General features: G+C 49.3%; 1 protein-coding gene across 7 annotated transcripts in view; it reads left to right on the top strand.

Moving 5' to 3' along the window:
* The window catches only part of dnajc17 (DnaJ (Hsp40) homolog, subfamily C, member 17), a 196,988-nt gene that overhangs the window by 78,458 nt on the left and 100,876 nt on the right, over window positions 1–17,654 (top strand). For 6 of the 7 annotated variants that reach the window (XM_086003726.1, XM_086003728.1, XM_086003727.1 and 3 more), the window contains one exon: window positions 1,953–2,099. In XM_086003726.1, the coding sequence (XP_085859852.1) occupies window positions 1,953–2,099 (147 nt within the window). Of the gene's footprint in view, window positions 1–1,952; window positions 2,178–17,654 lie in introns of all 7 variants that reach the window. The other variant, XR_015080329.1, reaches the window with a different exon arrangement.

The following is a 17,654-nucleotide window of genomic DNA, read 5'->3' as shown; positions in this document are numbered from 1 at the left end:
TTACCATGACCCCCCCACATAAACATAGACAAATAGGAGCAGTGGTAGGCCATTTGGCCCTTCGAGCCTGCTCCGCCATTCAGTATGATCATGGCTGATCCTCTATCTCAATACCATATTCCCGCTCTCTCCCCATACCCCTTGATGCCTTTTGTGTCTAGAAATTTATCTATCTCCTTCTTACATATATTCAGTGACTTGGCCTCCACAGCCTTCTGTGGGAGAGAATTCTCCAGGTTCACCACCCTCTGAGTGAAGATATTTCTCCTCATCTCAGTCCTAAATGTCCTACCCCATATCCTGGGCCAGTACCCTGCCCTCTCTCACTGTTGAAGAGCAGTCACTCGGGGAAGGTACCAGAAAATTGGTGGTACCCACAAAGCTGAACCCAAGCAAGTTGGCATTCTCCGGAGAGCAAAGTAAAAAATTGGAGAGGGCAAAAATAAGAAGCGAAGAATGAATCTGTAGCATGTTTGTCAGCGTATACTGGTAATCGTTTCAGGTCAGGAGACTGCCATCAATGAGGCTGCTTCAGAGCCTGGTGGGATGTAGGTATTCAGTCAGCCTGCTCTCTCACCTCATGGTGCTGAGGGAGGGACCAGAGGACATGCGTCTCCCACACGATAAAGCCAGATCGTTGCCCCTGGCAGTTCATGTGCCAGCTCTTCGCTGCATTGACTGACCGTCACCCACCCACCTGCTCTCTTGGTTTACAACGTGGGGCATAGAGGTCAGAAAAGGAGCGGTAAATACCCTCTCAATCAGGCGAACAAGCCTTTTGCCTTCTGTGTATACCACGGAGCTGCGGGGTGGGGGGGGGAGCGGGGACAGTGGCAGAGACATAGAAACTTTCATCCGCTGTTCCCATTAATTCCTGTATAAGCTGATAATACTAACAGATCAGGGTGTTCTGATCCACTACTCGGGCACTAGCAGTATAAATAACCCTTTCCGAACCATCAGGCACATCAAATTCAAGCTGGACAAAGCCGTGAATAAAACAAAAACACATGTAAGACTGATTGGTCTGGGCCTTCGAGGCCAGGCTGCCAGGTTTCGGAGTTTGTATTTCCCCCACCGTGGGCTGCTGGTTGGACACCCCTGCACTAAATTAAATGGTATGGGAACTCTCTGGTTCCCCAGCCCCTCCCAATTTTCTTCTAAATGTGCTGACTCTTGCTGGGCTACAGTCATCCCCTGCCAGCTCAACCCAGTGATACCTTTCATAAGTGAACTTAAAACAGCAAGTATCGACAGGCTGTTTGGCTGTGGGAGACATCACAGCCAAGACTCATCCTGCCCACACCTGCAACCGTGGGAGGTCAGGTTAATTAGCACAGACTCTGAGCCCTGATCGGCACAGGGTGGCACATTTACCAAGCGAGCCATCAGGGAGAGGCCCTAATTTTTATTTAAAATAAAACACCGCAACCAGCAACAATAGGTTTTAAGAGCATAAGCTCAATGAATAAAACCATTGTCACATAATAATGCACCTGTCTTTCAATAAAATAAGTGAATGCTTTGCCCTCTGCAAACGCACTCACCAATAGAGCAATTACAAAAGAGAGAGAGTGGAAGGGAGGGTCAGTTTAGCAATTTACAAAATTAACCGGGTGGCTTATGGTGTCAGCTGCTCTACGGAGTTGCCAGTCTCGTGTGAGTTGATGTCCTGCAGATGTCACACACTTTCTCACTGAGGGGGGGGTGGGGGGAAGTCGACACTCTGGTGGCGACCTGAGCATGTCTCACTTGCCCATTCTGAACCAGTTAATTTATGGCCCAGGGTGGGGGCAGGGGGTTGGGACCTGACACTGGGTAGAGAGGAGGCCCCTGAGGGAAGGTGATCAGTGGCTGCAGTGTCCTATTGCAGGTTTATTTAGGAGAAATGATCAATAGTTATCAGCTCTAAAAATTATCAACACCAACCAGCCCACTCTTAATTTGAACAGGAGCTGGCTTTTAAGAATGAGACGGGTTTAACAAATAACCCGTTGAAGATCTCCTGGCTGGAAGGACCACCCCCTCTAAAGACCACAAGCAATCCTGCTAACGTCTCATCGTTTTCTGTGGAGACAAGTGGACCTAATCTGTTCCAGGTAGGATGATGGCAGACGCATCCAAGCCAGGCCTTTTATATCTGGCACATGAATGTGAAAAGGAAAAGACTGGCGAAGGTAAATGTTATTCCTTTACAGTCAGAGACGGGAGAATTTATAATGGGGAATGAGGAAATGGCATGGAAATTAAATAAATACTTTGGGCTAGATTTTCAGTTGCTTGCGCCAGCAGTTAGCGCCTTAAGAGAAGTGATTTTCGGGCGCTATCCGTGTAGCGCCCGGGCGCAGCGCAGTTTGCGCCCCGCCCCAAATTAAGTTGCCCGTTAGCGCCGGCGCAAAGTTTAGCGGCCGCCCGGATGCGCGCGCAGAAAATGACGTCACATCCTCGTGCAATGCCCTTTGGCCGCCCCGAATCCAAACTTCAGTCGGACCGCCCCATTGTGCGGCTGGCGTCCAGAACGTTTGTAAAATGGAACGCAACACACCCTGGGGAGCGCAAATTAAAGGGCACTCCTCCTGCACTATAAAAGGCAGTCTGCATGTGTTGTGTGGAAGGATCCAGTGTGTTGTTGTGAACGGTGTATTTATGTTTCCGGCCACCACCGCCACCACCTCCTCCTCCTTCCCTCCTCCGTCGTCTTCTTTCCAGACCCTGCCTTTGAAAAACACACATGCACCCTTCCCCTTTAAGAGCTCACTGGCACCAGAGTGCCTGCCGTGCGCTGCGCCCGAGCTCGGGTGTTGCGCTCTGCACCGCCGGCTTAGCACCTAAAGATAGTAGTGGAACGCCTCTTTTAGCGCTCCACCAACCTCTTAGGGCGAAGGCACTGAATTTCCGGCAACGGGGCGCTACTTTGGGGCGGGCGCTAAGGTTAGCGCCCCAAAACTGTCTATACTGAAAATCTAGCCCTTTGTTTCTGTCTTCACGGAGGAAGACACAAAAAACCTTCCAGAAAACCGAGGGTGTGGCGAGAATGAAAAACTTAAAGAAATTATTATTAGTAAAAAAGCAGTACACTAGCAAAATTAATGGGACTAAAAGTCGATAAATCTCAAGGACTGGATGACCTACATCCTAGGGTTTTGAAAGAGGTGGCTATTGAGATAGTGGACGCATTGGTTGTCATCTTCCAAAATTCTATAGATTCTGGAACGGTTCCTGCAGATTGGAGGATAGCAAATGTAACCCCGCTATTTAAAAAAGGAGGGAGAGAAAACGGGGAACTACAGACCTGTTAGCCTCACATCAGTAGCTGGGTAAATGCTGGAATCTATTATAAAGGATACAATAACTGGGCACTTAAAAACTAATAGTAAGATTGGGCAGAGTCAACATGGATTTATGCAAGGGAAATCCTATTTAACAAACCTATTGGAGTTCTTTGAGGATGTAACTAGTGGTGTAGACAAAGGGGAACCAGTAGATGTGTATTTGAATTTTCAGAAGGCCTTCGATAAGGTCCCACACAAGAGGTTGGTGAACAAAATTAGGGCACATGGAATTGGGGGTAATATACTAGCATGGATTGAGAATTGGTTAACAGACAGAAAACAAAGAGTAGGGATAAACGGGTCATTTTCAGGATGGCAGGCTGTGACCAATGGGGTACCGCAAGGATCGGTGCTTGGGCCCCAGCTATTCACAATCTATATCAATGATTTGGATGAGGGGACTAAATGTAACATTTCCAAATTTGCTGATGATACAAAGCTAGGTGTCAGTGTCAGTTGCGAAGAGAACGTGAAGAGGCTTCAAGGGGGTCTCGACAGGCTCAGTGAGTGGACGAGAACATGGCAGATGGAATATAATGTGGAAAAATGTGAAGTTATCCACTTTGGTAGAAAAAACAGAAAGGCAGAGTATTTCCTAAATGGTGAAAGATTGGGGATACAGATGCTCAAAGGGACCAGGGTGTCCTTGTACATGAGTCACTGAAAGTTAATGTGCAGGTGCAGCCAAGCCATTACAAGAGGATTTGAGTACAGGAGTAAAGAAGTCTTACTCCAATTATATAGGGCCTTGGTGAGACTACACCTGGAGTACTGTGTACAATTTTGGTCTCCTTACCTAAGGAAGGACACTTGCCATAGAGGGAGTGCAACGAAGGTTCACTAAATTGATTCCTGGGATGGCGGGACTGTTGTATGAGAAGAGATTGAGTAAACTAGGCCTGCATTCTCTTGAATTCAGAAGAATGAGAGGGGATCTCATTGAAGCTTACAAAATTATTACAGGGCTTGATAGGGTGGATGCTGGGAGACTGTTTCTCTTGGCTGGGGAGTCTAGAACCAGGGGCCACAGCCTCAGGATAAAGGGTAGGCCATTCAGGACTGAGATGAGAAGAAATTTCTTCACACAGAGGGTGGTGAATCTTTGGAATTCTCTACCGCAGGGGGCTGTGGAGGCTCAGTCATTGGGTACATTCAAAACAGAAGTCGATAGATTTCTGACTAGTAAGGGCATCAAGGGATATGGCGATAGGGCCGGTGAATGGAGTTGAGGCAGAAGATCAGCCATGATCTCATTGAATGGCAGAGCAGGCTCGAAGGGCCGAATGGCCTACTCCTTCTATTTCTTATGTTCACATCTACGGGTCTTTGGATGTCATTACAGTGCCCTAATTCGTTCAGCTGGGGCACAGGCAATGGTGTAGTTGGGCAAGTCTCTAGCACTGCTTACTGTAATAGAATCATAGAAATTTACAGCACAGAAGGAGGCCATTCGGCCCATTGTGCCTGTGCTGGCCGAAACAGCTATCCACCTAATCCCACTTTCCAGCTCTTGGTCCGTAGCCTTGTAAGTTCCGGCACTTCAAGTGCACATCCAAGTTATTTTTAAATGCGATGAGGGTTTCTGCCTCTACCACCCTTTCAGGCAGTGAATTCCAGACCCACACCACCCTCTGGGTGAGAAAAGTTCTCCTCAACTCCCCTCTAATCCTTCTACCAGTTACTTTAAATCTATGCCCCCCGGTTATTGACCTCGCTGCTAAGGAAGAGACTGTCAGATTAGCGAAGCAGGGATGTCTAAACGGCAAAGGTCAGGCTACCCAGACGCCGTCCAGTGTAGTGCTAATCAGTAGACTAGACGAGTCTAAATTTGATTCTTGTCCGTGATGAGTTAACTGATCTTCACTGTTACGGCAGTAGGGCTTCTTGTCTTGAGGGGTCTGTGTTCTAGGGAGGGGAAACATCAGCCACAGTTTCTGGTCCTGATCACTATCCAGTCACCCCTGCAGGAAAGTGCGTGTGTGCGGTTATTGGGTGGGGACAGCAGTAGAATTGCCTGCCGACATTTATTCTGGACTCGGGTAAAGAATGGCCAGTTGGGCGAGGTACTGGAGGCAGATTGGCAGCGTGGAACTATATCTCAGCAACACCCAGTGCCTTGAGATGAGAAAAGAAAATTGGAAGTTTTTTTTTCTTGATAAATGTTATGTTGTGGCGGAGCCACCAAAGGACTCAGAGCGGTTGTACATAATTCCTTTAACAGCAATGTAGTTACTGTCTGTGCCTGTACCTTTAATTACACTTGTGTCCGTATATAATAAGACACAGACTGCAGGAGAACGGTACAACAGGTGTTTACTCAACGTGGCTCACATTGGAACTGATCTGTACAGATTACTACTCGGTGCTATATACAGGTGTGGTCACTGCCGGTACTGCAGTATACATGAGCTGCAAAAGATAGTTCCCCCCTTAAAGGTATATACATTACAATTCCTCTCCTTTTAGATTAACAGTACCATAACACTCATTTAACAATTAAATATCAAACTAATTACAATTAACACTTTTAACATGCAACATTAGCTGAAAATAGTCTATTTATATATTCAGTCTTTGGGGAGGCTTCCTGATCCTTTCTGGATAGCGCCTTTCCCGAGTGTCTTGCTCTTGGTGCGGAGGCGATTCTGGCCCCCTGTCGTCGGTTGGTTCATCAGCTTCCGATGCTACTGTTTCTGGGGTAGATGCGACCTGTACGTCGAGTTCATCACCAGGTACGTATGGGCGAGGCATGGGGTTGACTTGTTCCTGTGACTCTAGGATCTGGTCAGCATGGCGTCTCACAATGCTCTCCCCAACATCCACTGTGTACATTAGTGGGCCCTGCCGTGTGCATATCGTTCCTGGCTGCCATTTTTTTGTTCGGTAGTCGTGGGCCAAGACTGGTTGCCCTACATTGAAGCTCCTTGTTGGCTTCTCATGGATGTGCTAGAATTGCTTACTCTCAACATCTCTTCGTACGTTTGGTCTGAGCAAATCCAGGCGAGATCTTAACCTTCGGTTAAAGAACATCATGGCTGGGGCCTGGTTGGTGACTGCATGTGTCGCATTCCGGTAGGCGAACAGGAAATTGTCCACCTTGTGCTGCAGCGGAATGTTGTCATCGTACATAGCCTTTATTGCCACCTTAAAGTTTTGTACGAACCTCTCAGCCAATCCATTTGTGGCTGGATGACACGGGGCGGATGTGTAATGCCTTACCCCATTCTTTTTCAAGAACCTCCGGAACTCTTCGGACACAAACTGTGGTCCGTTGTCGGAGCAAATCTGTTCTGGCAAGCCATTCCTGGCAAAAATGGTCCGTAGGACTGCAATAGTTTTCTCCGTGGTGGTGGAGGACATTTTGATGACCTCAGGCCATTTCGAGTGCGCGTCCACGGCTATTAAAAACATTGAGTCCATGAATGGACCAGCAAAATCAATATGCACCCGTTGCCATGGAGATGAGGGCACTCCCATGGGTGTAGAGGGGCCTGTGGTGGTGCATTTTGGACTTTCTGGCATCCTGAGCAACTCTTGGTCAGGCCCTCGATTTGTTTATCGATTCCCGGCCACCACACATAAGCCCTGGCTAGGCTTTTCATTTTTACCCCTCCCAGATGACCCTCATGAAGCTCATTGAGCACTCTATCCCTTAACTTGGCTGGAATTACCACTCGGGATCCACACATCAAGGTCCCCCGGCACACTGACAGCTGTTCTCTCCTTGTCGAGAATGCTGGCAACAGTGAGTCGCCATGTGCTGGCCATCCCTTCACCGTCAAATCATATACCCGAGACACTGTCAGGTCATTTCGGGTTTCCTTTTCGATACAAGCGTTAGTTACCGGTAGGTATTCAACTATAGTTTAAAAGCGGCGGCAGCGAGGCCGACCACAGAGCCTGGACCTGTACCTGGGAGAGAGCAGCAGCGGCAGTTTGAAAGCGGCGGCAGCGAGGCCCGACCACAGAGCCTGGACCTGTACCTGGGAGAGAGCAGCAGCGGCAGTTTGAAAGCGGCGGCAGCGAGGCCCGACCACACAGCCTGGACCTGTACCTGGGAGAGAGCAGCAGCAGTATAAAAGCGGCGGCAGCGAGGCCCGACCAATTCAGCAGCAGGGGACAGAGGTAAAAAGTAATCAAAGTGTGACGTCAGCAGGAAGCAGGTAAGTGATTGGTTGGTGAGTATTTCTCTCTTTTTTAAACTTTAACTCTGGTTTATAGTTTCTAAGGTCTCTCTGGTGTAGCGGGGACTGTTGGTAAAACTATTTAACTGCAGTGTAATTAGTGGGATTGATTGATTTAATTTAAACTCAATTAATTAAAGGGTAAACCATGGCAGGACAGCCCGGCCCCATGATCTGCTCCTCCTGCGATATGTGGGAACTCAGGGACACTTCCTGTGTCCCTGACAACTACGTGTGCAGGAAGTGCACCCAGCTGCAGCTACTGACAGACCACATTGCAGCGCTGGAGCTGAGATTGGATACATACTGGAGCGTTCACGATGCTCGGGACATCGTGAATAGCACGTTTAGGGAGTTGGACACGCCACAGGTAGAGGTTGGACAGGAATAAAGGGAACGGGTGACCAACCGGCAGAGTACTAGGCGCAGGCAGGTAGTGCAGGGATCCCCTGTGGCTATCCCCCTCTCCAACAGATGCACCACCTTGAGTGCTGTTGGGGGGGATGGCTTATCAGAGGAAGGCAGCAGCAGCCAACTTCCTGGCACCAGGGGTGGCTCTGCTACACAGAATGGGAGGAAAAAGTGGGGTAGAGCTATAGTAATAGGGGATTCTATTGTAAGGGGAATAGATAGGCATTTCTGCGGCCGCAAACGAGACGCCAGGATGGTGTGTTGCCTCCCTGGTGCAAGGGTCAAGGATGTCTCCGAGCGGCTGCAGAACATCTTGGAAGGGGATATAGGCACCAACGATATAGGTAAAAAGCGGGATGAGGTCCTAAAAGCGGAATATAGGGAGTTAGGAGATAAATTAAAAAACAGGACCTCAAAGGTAGTAATCTCAGGATTGCTACCAGTGCCACGTGCTAGTCAGAGTAGAAATAGAAGGATACTTCAGATGAATACGTGGCTAGAGGAATGGTGCCAGGGGGAGGGATTCAAGTTCCTGGGACATTGGAACCGGTTCTGGGGGAGGTGGGACCAGTTCAAACCGGACGGTCTGCATCTGGGCAGGGCTGGAACCGATGTCCCAGGGGGAGTGTTTGCTAGTGCTGTGGGGGAGGGTTTAAACTAAAATGGCAGGGGGTTGGGAACCTGAGCAGGGACACAGAGGAAAGGGAAACAAGGATAAAAGCAAAAGATAGGAAGGAGAAAAACAAAAGTGGCAGTCAGAGAAATCAACGGTTTAAATCAAACATGGCCACAGTAAATAACAATTCTAATAGGTCTAAGAGCATTAAAAAAACAAGCCTGAAGGCTTTGTGTCTTAATGCGAGGAGCATTTGTAATAAGGTGGATGAATTGGCTGCGCAAATAGAGGTAAACGAATATGATTTGGTTGGGATTACAGAAACATGGCTCAAGGATGGCCAAGACTGAGAACTCAACATCCAGGGGTATTCGATATTCAGGAAAGATAGGCAAAAAGAAAAGGGAGGTGGGGTAGCATTACTGGTTAAAGAAGGGATTAACACAATTGTAATGAAGGATATTAGCTCTGATGATGTGGAATCTGTATGGGTAGAATTGAGAAATACTAAGGGGAAAAAAACGTTAGTGGGGGTGGTATATAGACCTCCAAACAGTAAAGCGGAGGTTGGGGATGGCATTAAAAGGGAAATTAAAGAAGCGTGCAATAAGGGCACAGCAGTCATCATGAGTGACTTTAATCTACATACTAATTTGGTTGGCCCAATCTATAACAATACTGTGGAGGAGGAATTCCTGGAGTGTTTACGGGATGGTTTCCTGGACCAATATGTCGAGGAACCAACCAGAAATCAGGCCATTTTAGACTGGGTATTATGTAACGAGAAAGGATTAATTAGCAATCTTGTTGTACGAGGCCCCTTGGGTCGGAGCGATCATAATATGATCGAATTCTTCATTAAGATGGAGAATGAAGTAGTTGACTCAGAGACTAGGGTCCTCAATTTAAATAAAGGAAACTACGATGGTCTGAGGAGCGAGTTGGGTAGGATTGATTGGGGAATGGCACTCAAAGGGTTGACGGTGGATAGGCAATGGCAAACATTCAAAGACCGCATGGATGAGCTACAGAATTTGTTCATCCGAGTTTGGCATAAAAATAAAACAAAAAAGGTGACTCAACCGTGGCTAACAAGGGAAATTAGGGATAGCATAAGATCCAAGGAGAGGACATATAAATTGGCCAGAAAAAGCAATAATCCTGAGGATTGGGAGCAGTTTAGGATTCAACAAAGGAGGACAAAGGGATTAATTAAGAAAGGGAAAATAGAATATGAGAGTAAGCTAGCTGGGAACATAAAAACTGACTGTAAAAGCATTTATAGATATGTGAAGAGAAAAAGGTTGGTGAAGTCAAGCGTAGGTCCCTTGCAGTCAGAATCAGGGGAATTTATAATGGGGAACAGAAATGGCAGACCAACTAAATACATATTTTGGTTCTGTCTTCACAAAGGAGGACACAAATAACCTCCCAGAGATGCCGGGGAACATAGGGTCTGATGAAAGGGTGGAACTGAAAGAAATCAGTATTTGTAGGGAAATGGTGTTAGGAAAATTGATGGGACTGAAGGCCGATAAATCCCCAGGGCCTGATAATCTACATCCCAGGGTACTTAAGGAAGTGGCCCTAGAAATAGTAGATGCATTGCTGGTCATCTTCCAGAACTCGATAGACTCTGGAACAGTACCCATGGATTGGAGGGTAGCTAATGTTACCCCACTATTCAAAAGAGGTGGTAGAGAAAAAGCGGGGAATTATAGACCGGTAAGCCTGACATCGGTAGTGGGGAAAATGCTAGAGTCCATTATAAAAGATGTAATAGCTGAGCACTTGGAAAGCAGTGACAGGATCGGACAAAGTCAACATGGATTTACAAAAGGTAAATCATGCTTGACTAATCTACTGGAATTTTGAGAGGATGTAACTGGTAAAATAGATAAGGGAGAACCAGTGGATGTGGTGTATTTGGACTTTCAGAAGGCTTTCGATAAGGTCCCGCATAAGAGATTAGCATGCAAAATTAAGGCACATGGGATTGGGGGCAAGGTATTGACTTGGATAGAGAACTGGTTGGCGGACAGAAAGCAAAGAGTTGGAATAAACGGGTCGTTTTCCAAGTGGCAGGCAGTGACTAGTGGGGTACCGCAAGGATCGGTCCTAGGACCCCAGCTGTTCACAATATATATTAATGATCTGGACGAGGGAATTGGATGTAATATCTCCAAATTTGCAGACGACACAAAGCTGGGTGGGAGGGTATGCTGCGAGGAGGATGTCATCAAACCCCAGTACGATTTGGACAGGTTAGGTGATTGGGCAGAAACATGGCAAATGCACTATAATGTGGATAAATGTGAGGTTATCCACTTTGGTGGCAAAAACAGGAAGGCACATTATTATTTGAAAGGCAATAGATTGAGAGAAGGGGAAGTGCAAAGAGACCTGGGTGTTCTTGTGCACCAGTCGCTGAAGGTAAGCATGCAGGTGCAGCAGGCGGTTAAGAAGGCAAATGGTATGTTGGCCTTCGTAGCAAGAGGGTTCGAGTACAGGAACAAGGATGTCTTGCTGCAGTTGTACAGGGCCTTGGTGAGACCGCACCTTTAGTATTGTGTGTAGTTTTGGTCACCTTATCTGAGGAAGGACGTTCTTGCCATGGAAGGAATGCAGCGAAGATTCACCAGGCTGATACCTGGGATGGCAGGAATGACGTATGAGGAGAGATTGTGTCGATTGGGCTTATACTCACTGGAGTTTAGAAGATTGAGAGGGGATCTCATCAAAACCTATAAAATTCTGTCGGGCCTAGACAGACTAGATGCTGGAAAGATGTTCCCGATGGTCGGGGAGTCCAGAACCAGGGGTCATAGTCTAAGGATAAGGGTAGGACATTTAGGACTGAAATGAGGAGGAATTTCTTCACCCAGAGAGTGGTGAACCTGTGGAATTCTCTGCCACAGAGGGTGGTGGAGGCCAGTTCATTAAATATATTCAAGAAAGAGTTGGATATATTTCTTAAGGCTAAAGGGATCAAGGGATATGGGGAGAAGGTAGGGACAGAGTACTGAATTTGAATGATCAGCCATGATCTCATTGAATGGCGGAGCAGGCTCGAAGGGCCAAATGGCCTACTCCTGCTCCTATCTTCTATGTTTTTATGTTTCGATGAATATTTCGACAGGATCCACTGCTGGTGCTTCCTCCGCAGTAGGCAGTGGCAGGCGTGATAGCCCATCAGCATTTCCATGCTGTTTCGTGCCCTTGTATTCAATCTCATAGTGGTGCGCCCCTAGAAAAAGTGACCATCTTTGTAGTCGTTGCGCAGTCATCACCGGAACGCCCTTCTTCGGATTAAAAATGGAGACAAGAGGCTGGTGATCAGTCAGCAAGGTGAATTTCTGCCCGTGCAGATAGTGATTGAACTTTTTCACTCCCCACACTAGGCTGAGGGCCTCCCTGTCAATCTGGGCGTAGTTACACTCGGCTGAGGTTAGTGATTGTGACGCAAAGGCTATTGGCCTCTCTGAGCCGTCCGAGAATTTGTGCGACAGCACCGCTCCAATGCCGTAGGGTGACGCATCACATGCCAACCGAATTGGTAATGCCGGGTTGTAATGGGCCAATACCTCTTTCGATGTGATTAGTGTTTTGCTCTTCTGGAAAGCTCGTCTACATTCGTCACTCCACTTCCATGGCACCCCAGTTTGCAGTAGGGTGTTCAGTGGGTGTAGTATTGTAGACAAATTTGGCAAGAACTTATGGTAGTAGTTTACCAGCCCGAGGAACGACCTCAGTTGTGACACATTTTCCGGTGCTGGAGCCTTGACTACTGCCTCAATCTTCTCTGGGGACTTATGTAACCCCTCTTTATCGATAACGTGGCCACAATACGAGATCTGTTTTCTAAAAAAACTCGCATTTGGGGCAGTTAGCTCGGAGCCCATATTCCTGCAATCTAGTGAGCACCTGCTCCAGGTTGGCAAGGTGATCACTGTCATTTTCGCCCGTCGTCCAAATAACACTGGGTCCCTGGGATCCCTTGCAGGACTTGTTCCATTGCCCTCTGCCAAATAGCCGGAGCTGATGCTACCCCGAATACCAGCCGGTTGTATTGGTAGAGACCTTTATGGGTGTTGATTGTGAGGTATTTTTTTCATGCTTCTTCTACCTCCATTTGCAGATACGCCTGGGCCAGATCAATCTTAGTGAAGCATTTCCCTCCAGATAGCGAGGCGAAAATATCTTCAATCCGCGGAAGTGGATATTGTACGGTGTGAAGGACCGGGTTCACTGTTACCTTAAAGTCCCCACAGATGCGAACCTTCCTTGGTTCCCCAGGCATGCTGCTCAACGACTTTTTCATCACAGGGACGATGGGTGTAGCCCACTCGCTCCAGTCTACCTTGGACAGTACACCTGAACGTTCCAGACTCTCCAGCTCTGCTTCGACGGCTGGGCGGATCGCATAAGGTACCGGTCTGGCCTTAAAAAATTTTGGGCTTGCGTTTTCTTCAATTTTAATCGTCGCTGTCATGCCTTTTCGTGTTCCGAGTCCTTGCTGGAACACTTCTTTCGCGTCAGTTAGGATCTTTGACAGTCGCCCAGGTGTGACGTCGTCATCCTTTTTGTCAGCCACAGTCAGTGCCTGTATGGAATGCCAATCCAGTTGTATTTTACGGATCCATTCACGTCCCAGTAATGGTGGTCCTCCATCTTGTAATACAGGTCTAGTTTTGGTGTTTCCTTACCGTTGTATATAACGGTCACCCTTATTTTTCCTTTGGGGTAGACTTTTTGCCCCGTGTACGTCTTCAAAATAATTTTTGTGTCTCTCAAGGGTATGTGTGAGAATAGCCGCTCGTAGTCCCGTCGGTTTAATACTGTTAGGGCTGATCCTGTGTCCAATTCCAGCTTTACCTGGACTCCTGCTATATTGAGAGTGACCCAAATGGTTCGGTGATCCTCCGTTGTGATCACATTATGTAGTTTCAGACAACTCAGTTCCCTGCTTTCGGAGTCGTTATCACTCTTTTGTTCATCTGAACTATTCGCCGTCATCTTATGTACCTTCTTGTACTTTTCTTTGGTAAGTTTCTTATTGCTGGTTTTCTTTCCCGACCTGCAGACTCGTGCTATGTGTCCTACTTTTCCACACTGTCTGCACACTTTGTCTTTGAACCAGCAATCATTCTGGTCGTGTGTTGTTCTGCTGCAGCGATAGCACTTCTCTGTTCCATATGACATTTCATTTGTGCCATATTCTTGCGGTCTCTGTTGTATCTTTGCAGCGCCCCGTGCTGCTGCTTCATATGATACCGCAATGCTGAAAGCCTTTTCCAGCATAAGGTCCTTTTCAGATAAAAGCCTTTTCTGGGTTCCTTCACTTTGAAGCCCACACACAAACTTGTCCCTTAAGGTATCTGCCAGTCCCGCTGCAAACTGGCAGTGTTCCGACAGTTTGCGCAGTTCTGTTAAATAATCAGCATTGCTTTCATCCTTATGCTGGTTCCGTTTGTGAAACTTGAATCTTCCTGCTATCAGCAGCGGTGTGGAGTTTACATGTTCCTGTAGTATCGTTACTATGTCTTCAAAACTCTTTTCCATTGACTTCGTTCGGGTTACTAGATTTCGTAATAAACCATACGTCTTTGGACCCATTAAATTTAACAATACCGACGCTTTCTTGTCATCTGACACCTCATTTGCCTTGCAGTATACCTCTATTCGTTCGACAGATGTAGTCCAATCTTCGACTTCATTGTCAAATGCGGTGATACTGCCACTCTTTGGCATTTTGGGTGTGGTTTAAAATGGCGTCTCCCAATGGCTTAAAATGGCGTCTCCCGCGCTTTCCTTCCTCCCCCGCTGCTGCCAGCGCCGCTCCCGGCGGTTCTCGTGGCAATGGCGGCGCCCTGTAGGTTTCGCGCGCTTCTCCTGTGCTGCTGCCAACACCGCTCTCGGCGGTCCTCGTGGCAATGGCGGCGCCTCGCGGGTTTCTGCGCGTCTCTCCCTCTCTTCGCTGCTCGGCCCCTGAACACCGGCTGCGCCCTGTGCGCTCTGCCCCCTCTCTCTCCCCCGTCGACGCTGCTCGGCCCTTTGCCGGGATCAGACCCGTTATTATGTGGTCTCCGCCCTCGACAGCGCAACTGCATCTCGGATCATCAGCCTCATCGGTATTCCTCCTACTGACAGCAAGTATGATGCAATTATGGCGCGGTTGCTTCAGGTTTTTGGGCTATCAAAGTCAGAGCGTACTCGCCGGCTCATCACGCCTCCCGGCCTCGGGGACTCCAAACCGTCCGCGCTCATGAGCCAAATGCTCACGCTCTTGGGTGCTGAACCAGAATGTTTCATCTTCTGGGAGCTTTTCCTCTATCAACTGCCTGAACAGGTTCAGGTTGCCCTAGCCAGCGCCGACATTACTGACTGCGCCAAGCTTGCGGCCGAAGCCGATAAGATTTTCACGGTTACCCAGCAGTGCTGCGCGGCCACGAGGCGCCCACCCCCCACAGACGCGGTCCCGGCTTCTCCTACAGCGGGCTGGTGCTCCTACCACACCCGTTTTGGCGCGAAAGCACGATGCTTCCGTTCCCCCTGCAGTTTTTCGCCCCCAAAAAAAACAAGAAGGCGACGGATGACCAAGTCTAACGGGCGTTCCGCAGTGGCGATGGCCGTCGGTTCTACGGGGAAACTCCTCTATATCACCGATTCCTTCTCGGGCCGCCGTTTCCTTTGTGACACCTGGGCGCAGTGTAGCATTCTACCTGTGTTGAAGCTCGACATGCTGACTGGGAACCTCCGGTTTTTCCCTTGTAGCGGCTAATGGCGCAGCTATTCGAACGTTCCAAAAGCGGCGGGTCGAAGTCTGTTTCGGCGGTCAGCACTTCTTTTGGGATTTCGTCACGGCGACAGTCTCACAGCCTATCCTAGGGGCAGATTTTCTGTGTACCAACAGCCTACTAGTCGATGTCCGGCACCGCCGACTGATCAACGCGGCCACCTTCCACTCGATCCCGTGCTTCCACGGTACCTCCGTGGCGCGCTCCATTGCCTGTGCTTTCCCTCCTTCAGATGACTTCACGCGGCTCCTCGGGGAATTTCCGGAGCTGACAAGGCCCACCTTCTCCTCTTCGGCGACGAAACATGGTGTTGAACATCACATCACCACTGCTGGCTCCCCGGTTTATGCGCGGGCTAGAAGGCTCGAACCCGGCAAGCTTGCAGCTGCGAAGGCAGAGTTCGCCACAATGGAGCGGCTCGGCATCATTAGGCAATCGAAGAGTCCCTGGTCTTCGCCTCTCCACATCGTGCCGAAACCAGGCGGCGGCTGGCGGCCATGCGGTGACTACCAACGCCTCAACGATGACGCCACTCCGGATCGGTACCCGATCCCGCATATCCAGGACTTCTCGGCCCACTTGGCAAGAAATTCTATCTTCTCTAAAGTCAACCTCATCCGTGGATATCACCAGGTTCCAGTGCACCCACAAGACGTCCCGAAAACCGCAGTCATCACCCCTTTTGGCCTCTTTGAGTTCCTGCGGATGCCGTTTGGCTTAAAAAACGCAGCGCAGGCGTTCCAGTGTTTAATAGACTCCGTTCTTTGAGACCTGCATTTCATCTTCGTCTACCTTGACATACTCATCGCCAGTGCCAGCAAGGAGGAGCACATCTCCCATTTGCGTTCCCTCTTTACGCGCCTCAGCCAACACGGTTTAATCATCAACCCGGCCAAGTGCCAGTTCGGCCTGCAACAAATCGACTTCCTGGGACATTGCATAACATTGGACGGCGCCGTCCCTTTGGCGACGAAGGTTGAGGCGGCTACTTCTTTCCCGCAGCCGTCGACAGTCAAGGCCTTGCAGGAGTTCCTGGGGATGGTCAACTTCTACCACCGTTTCGTCCCCAAGGCGGCTGAACTCATGCAACCCTTGTTCGGGGCCCTCGAGGGCAAGTCCGGTAAAGACCCAATCAGCTGGACAGCTTAAATGATCCAGGCATTCGGCGACACCAAGAACGCTTTGGCCAATGCAACCATGCTGGCGCACCCACTTCCAGGTGCTACTAGCGCCCTTACCACCGACGCGTCAGACTACGCCATTGGCGCGGTGCAAGAACAGTGGGTCAACGGCACGTGGCTACCGCTGGCGTTTTTCAGCCGTCAATTGCGAGCAAATGAAAAAAAGTACAGCAACTTCGATAGGGAACTACTGGCCCTTTTCCTCGCCATTTCCGTTTTTTATTGGAGGGGCGCGCCCCTTCACGGCTTTTGTCGACCACAAACCCCTTACATTCGCCATGGCCAAGACCACCGAACCGTGGTCCGCTCGTCAACGTCATTTGACGTTCATTTCCGAATTTACCACGGACATTCAACATGTGTCTGGGAAGGACAACCTGGTGGCAGATTGCCTCTCCCGTGCGACAGTCCACGCGGTGCACCTGGGAATCGACTACGCCCTCATGGCGGCAGATCAAGTTTCGGATTCGGAGGTCCAATCATATCGAACCGTTCCCTCTAGCTTCCAAGCGACCGACGTCGTTTTCCAGGCCGCAGGTGCCACGCTCCTTTGCGACGTTTCCATGGGAGTTCCTCGTCCCATAGTGCCAGTCGTATGGCGCTGGAGGGTTTTTGATGCCATACACGGGTTGTCGCACCCGGGGTGACGGTTTCGCAACGGCTTATATCAGCCAAGTTCGTCTGGAAAGGTATGCACATCGACGTCCGTGACTGGGCTAATACCTGCGTCGTATGCCAGGAGGCCAAAGTCCAGCGTCATGTCAAGGCTCCAGTGGCTGCGTGCATGTGGACCTCGTGGGGCCGCTTCCGCCTTCTCAGGGTTATGCTCATCTCCTCACCATAGTGGACCGCACCACTAGGTGGCCAGAGGCAATTCCTTTGGTTTCCACCACGTCGGCAGACGTCGCTAGAGCTTTCATCTGTTGGGTCGCCCGTTTCGGGGTACCGGCGGACATCTCCTCTGACCGCGGGCCACAATTTTCCTCGGATCTTTGGAACGCTGTGGCTCAGGGGCTCGGTACCAAACTTCATCGCACCACCGCCTATCATCCGCAGGCAAACTGCTTTTGTGAGCGATTCCACAGGTCGCTTAAAGCCTCTCTTCGGGCCAGTCTTCAAGGCGCAGGATGGGT

Source organism: Somniosus microcephalus, chromosome 12 (genome assembly GCF_052327205.1).
Source record: "Somniosus microcephalus isolate GS21.2 chromosome 12, FLI_Smic_1.0, whole genome shotgun sequence".
Classification (NCBI taxonomy): domain Eukaryota; kingdom Metazoa; phylum Chordata; class Chondrichthyes; order Squaliformes; family Somniosidae; genus Somniosus; species Somniosus microcephalus.
This window is presented reverse-complemented; position numbering and strand designations above follow the sequence as displayed.